Source organism: Culex quinquefasciatus, chromosome 3 (assembly GCF_015732765.1).
Source record: "Culex quinquefasciatus strain JHB chromosome 3, VPISU_Cqui_1.0_pri_paternal, whole genome shotgun sequence".
Classification (NCBI taxonomy): domain Eukaryota; kingdom Metazoa; phylum Arthropoda; class Insecta; order Diptera; family Culicidae; genus Culex; species Culex quinquefasciatus.
Genome location: NC_051863.1, coordinates 86,503,712 through 86,506,816, shown reverse-complemented (window position 1 = coordinate 86,506,816; position 3,105 = coordinate 86,503,712). Strand labels below are relative to the sequence as shown.

The 3,105-nt window shown below is 35.9% G+C and overlaps 1 protein-coding gene across 3 annotated transcripts; it reads left to right on the top strand.

The window, feature by feature from the left end:
• The first annotated feature begins 1,041 nt into the window (after window positions 1-1,041).
• On the top strand, window positions 1,042-2,062 carry LOC6048844 (leucine-rich repeat-containing protein 57). 3 transcript variants are annotated; one of them, XM_038265850.1, is made up of 3 exons: window positions 1,042-1,118; window positions 1,178-1,462; window positions 1,556-2,062. In XM_038265850.1, the coding sequence occupies exons 2-3, from the start codon at window positions 1,188-1,190 to the stop codon at window positions 1,995-1,997; spliced, it is 717 nt and encodes a 238-aa protein (XP_038121778.1). In that variant the 5' UTR covers window positions 1,042-1,118; window positions 1,178-1,187; the 3' UTR covers window positions 1,998-2,062. The 3 variants fall into 3 exon arrangements, with proteins under 3 accessions (XP_038121778.1, XP_038121777.1, XP_001865691.2); XM_038265849.1 differs by having other exon boundaries at window positions 1,043-1,133; XM_001865656.2 differs by having other exon boundaries at window positions 1,084-1,133; window positions 1,186-1,462.
• The last annotated feature ends 1,043 nt before the right edge of the window (window positions 2,063-3,105 follow it).

Below are 3,105 nucleotides of genomic sequence, written 5' to 3'. Positions count from 1 at the left end.
GAAAATATCTCCAAACTCGAAGAATTGAAATCGAAAAATCAATCATCACTCCTAATGTAAACATTTACTGACGTGAGCAGGATAAACTCTTTGTTTACAAACTCAAATTGACCCAATTACATTGTTTTGCTTGAAAAAACCATCCGTCAGACGATTTGCTCCCGGTAGAACCCGGAGCTAACCTGAGTTTTGTTTAGATTCGGATGAACACGGATGAACTCGAACCTAAATTAGCTCTCGCACAAGTACCGCGGTGGGCTTGACGCGGGTGCCAAATTAGCTTTGCAACGCAATTAGGTCCCTGCGGTGGAGATGCCCTTAGAACGAAATTTTTTCACATCTGTCATCGCGGCGCAGCGTAGGATCGCAGCAGTTTCCCGATGTAGATCAGGCTTAACCAACTATATTTCACCAATATTTGACCTCCAATAATAAAAAAAATCGAACCAAATTTACCAGATTTCTAACTTTCTTTGAAATTACCCCAAAATCCAAGCTGGAAACCCCGATACTACCGAAAGTAAATCTTTTCTTTGTACAATTTGTCATGAAATAACAGCAAAATATTGCCCGGATACAAATTTGAGCATTAAACAATGCAAAACATAGATTATTTATTTTATAAGCTGTTTATTACCCAATAGGATCCGAAAATTATTTTTTCAATCCTCTGCCACATAACACCATTACATTTTAAAACATTTTAGAATCAATCACATTGTAGAAAATAGTTTTCTGAACAAGATCCATAAAAAAGTATCAGTTTTGGTTCAATATAAGTAAAGATATGCCCAATTTCCTGAAATAAATAGTGCCTTTCTCAAAAAATTTCTTAATTTAATTACCTTTCACATGATGGGCACTGCCTACTATTTAGGATCTCTACCGTGTTCTAGTTTCATTTCCTCCCTTTCCGCCAGTTCTAAAAATTTCGCGCTGCAGATAATCTTATAGTTAGTTTTTGTTAAGCGTGGAAAAGTTTTCAAGGATCTCTTTACCCAAATTTGGGTTATGCACTTGCCACTTGCTGATGGCAATTTGACTTTTCATCGCTGTCAATCATTATAAAAAAAATAAGTGTGCGACAATCGAGAATAAAAACATTAAGCTTTAAAAAGGTGACATGTCTGCAGGTTTGTGATTTTGTTAATTTTTTGTTTTAATAAACGTTTAACAGTTTTTCAGCCATGGGCAACAAACAAGTAAAATTACACTTTGAAACAGCCCAGAAAACGGGTGTCTTGAAAATTTCTCAGATGAGATTGAATGAATTTCCTTCCGCATTGAAAACATTTCCCAATGTGCTTAAAACATTAGATTTATCTGAAAATCGCTTCACCGAACTACCGGACGACATCAAGAAATTCACAATCTTGAAGCACCTGAATGTATCTGGGAACCGTTTAATGTCCCTGCCGGAGGCCTTTGAAATAATGACCAAGTTAGAAACCCTGAATGCAAGGTATATCAGATTTTACTGAAGATAAATATTTGCTTTACAATGAACTGTGCATCTCACTAAGTTCTTGACCATTTGCACATTTCCTTGTTTCAGCCATAACTTGATTGAGAGACTACCAATGCAGTTGGGTCAATGCAAAAACCTGAAACAAATTCATCTGAGTAACAATCAGATATGCGAGTTCCCCAAAATGGTATGTGGATTACGACATTTGGATTTACTCGATTTGTCACGGAATAAAATCACCAGCGTACCACCGGAAGTTGAAAGCTTGCAAGTCACAGAACTTAACGTTAATCAAAATCAAATATCGGAAATATCGGAAAACATCGCCAAGTGTAGCAAACTCAAAACCCTTCGAATAGAGGAAAACTGTTTGCAAGCTAACGCCGCATTATCTAACATTCTAAAAGATTCGCAAGTTTGTAACTTGTCTATTGATGGTAATTTATTTAACTCGAAGGCCTTTGCTGAACTGGAAGGTTACGAGGCTTACATGGAACGCTACACTGCGGCAAGAAAAAAGATTTGTTAATTTAATTTATGCTTTAGAATCTGTCAAATAAAATAAAACTGCGATATGAATTAAGCTATTTTTAACATCACTTTGATAATTCTGTGTCCATGACATGTAGCGAACAGCCATAGCTTACTCCATTCTTTTTTTTGTGCAAGATGTATTTAAGTAGAATCTCGGATAAGTTCTCAATAAGGAAAGATCTGGAGTTTTTTTTTTAAAAGGTCCAATAAACCAAATTTTCAGTTTTTGCTTTTTGAGTGTTTTTGAAACCGCCTTGAGTCAGAGGGGGTTTTAAAAAAACACTCAAAAAGTAAAAATTGATAATTTGGTTTATTGGACCTTTTTTTTAAAAAAAAAGATTAACTTTTTTACTTAAACACCAGACCGATTCTTTCGTGCCGGGACAACGTTTGTTCGCATATGTTTTCAGTTTTTTGCGGATAACTTTAAACCCTGTGGGAAAAGGTACCAATATATATACAAATTTGGAAAGTTCCAATAAGATTCACTCCAGCAAACATTTAAAAACACAAAGTTTGAGTCAAGAGAGATGTAGCGTGACGGGACAACATCGTACAATTGGATCATTTTGATTTTTATACACAAAAGCTCTCCTAGTGAGTTTTTGATAAAACCTGTTTCTACAGTTGTTTTGGAAATGTAAACCAAAATTTTTCTTCCTGGATCAAACAATTTCGTCATGTTTTATTTTTCAATTCAATTCAATTCAGTTTATTTTTCAGGTTTAGCTTAGAACATGAAGTTGGTTTAAGATCTAAATAGAGTTTTGGAGGGTCCTTGCAGCTATGTCTAATAGTCATGTATCTTTAGATGCCATTAATTTTATGTTACAAAGTAAGCTTTCAACAGGAAAACACATCAAACAAAAACCTGTTTCTCTTGCTGATAGAAGGGGGATAGTTAAAGGAAAATTGGGGTTTCTTACAAACTAGATCACAGAGATTACGGCACAAGGTTGACGATCAAGTCATTTTCTGACATTGAGCATCTTGTCCAGAAATTGCGAAGTAGGCGGGAAGTCCACGAGTCCAGCTCTTCGACTCCCGAAGCGTCCTCCAGCTCGGCAGTTGGGAAGTTGAATGGGAGATCCAGCATCATTTTG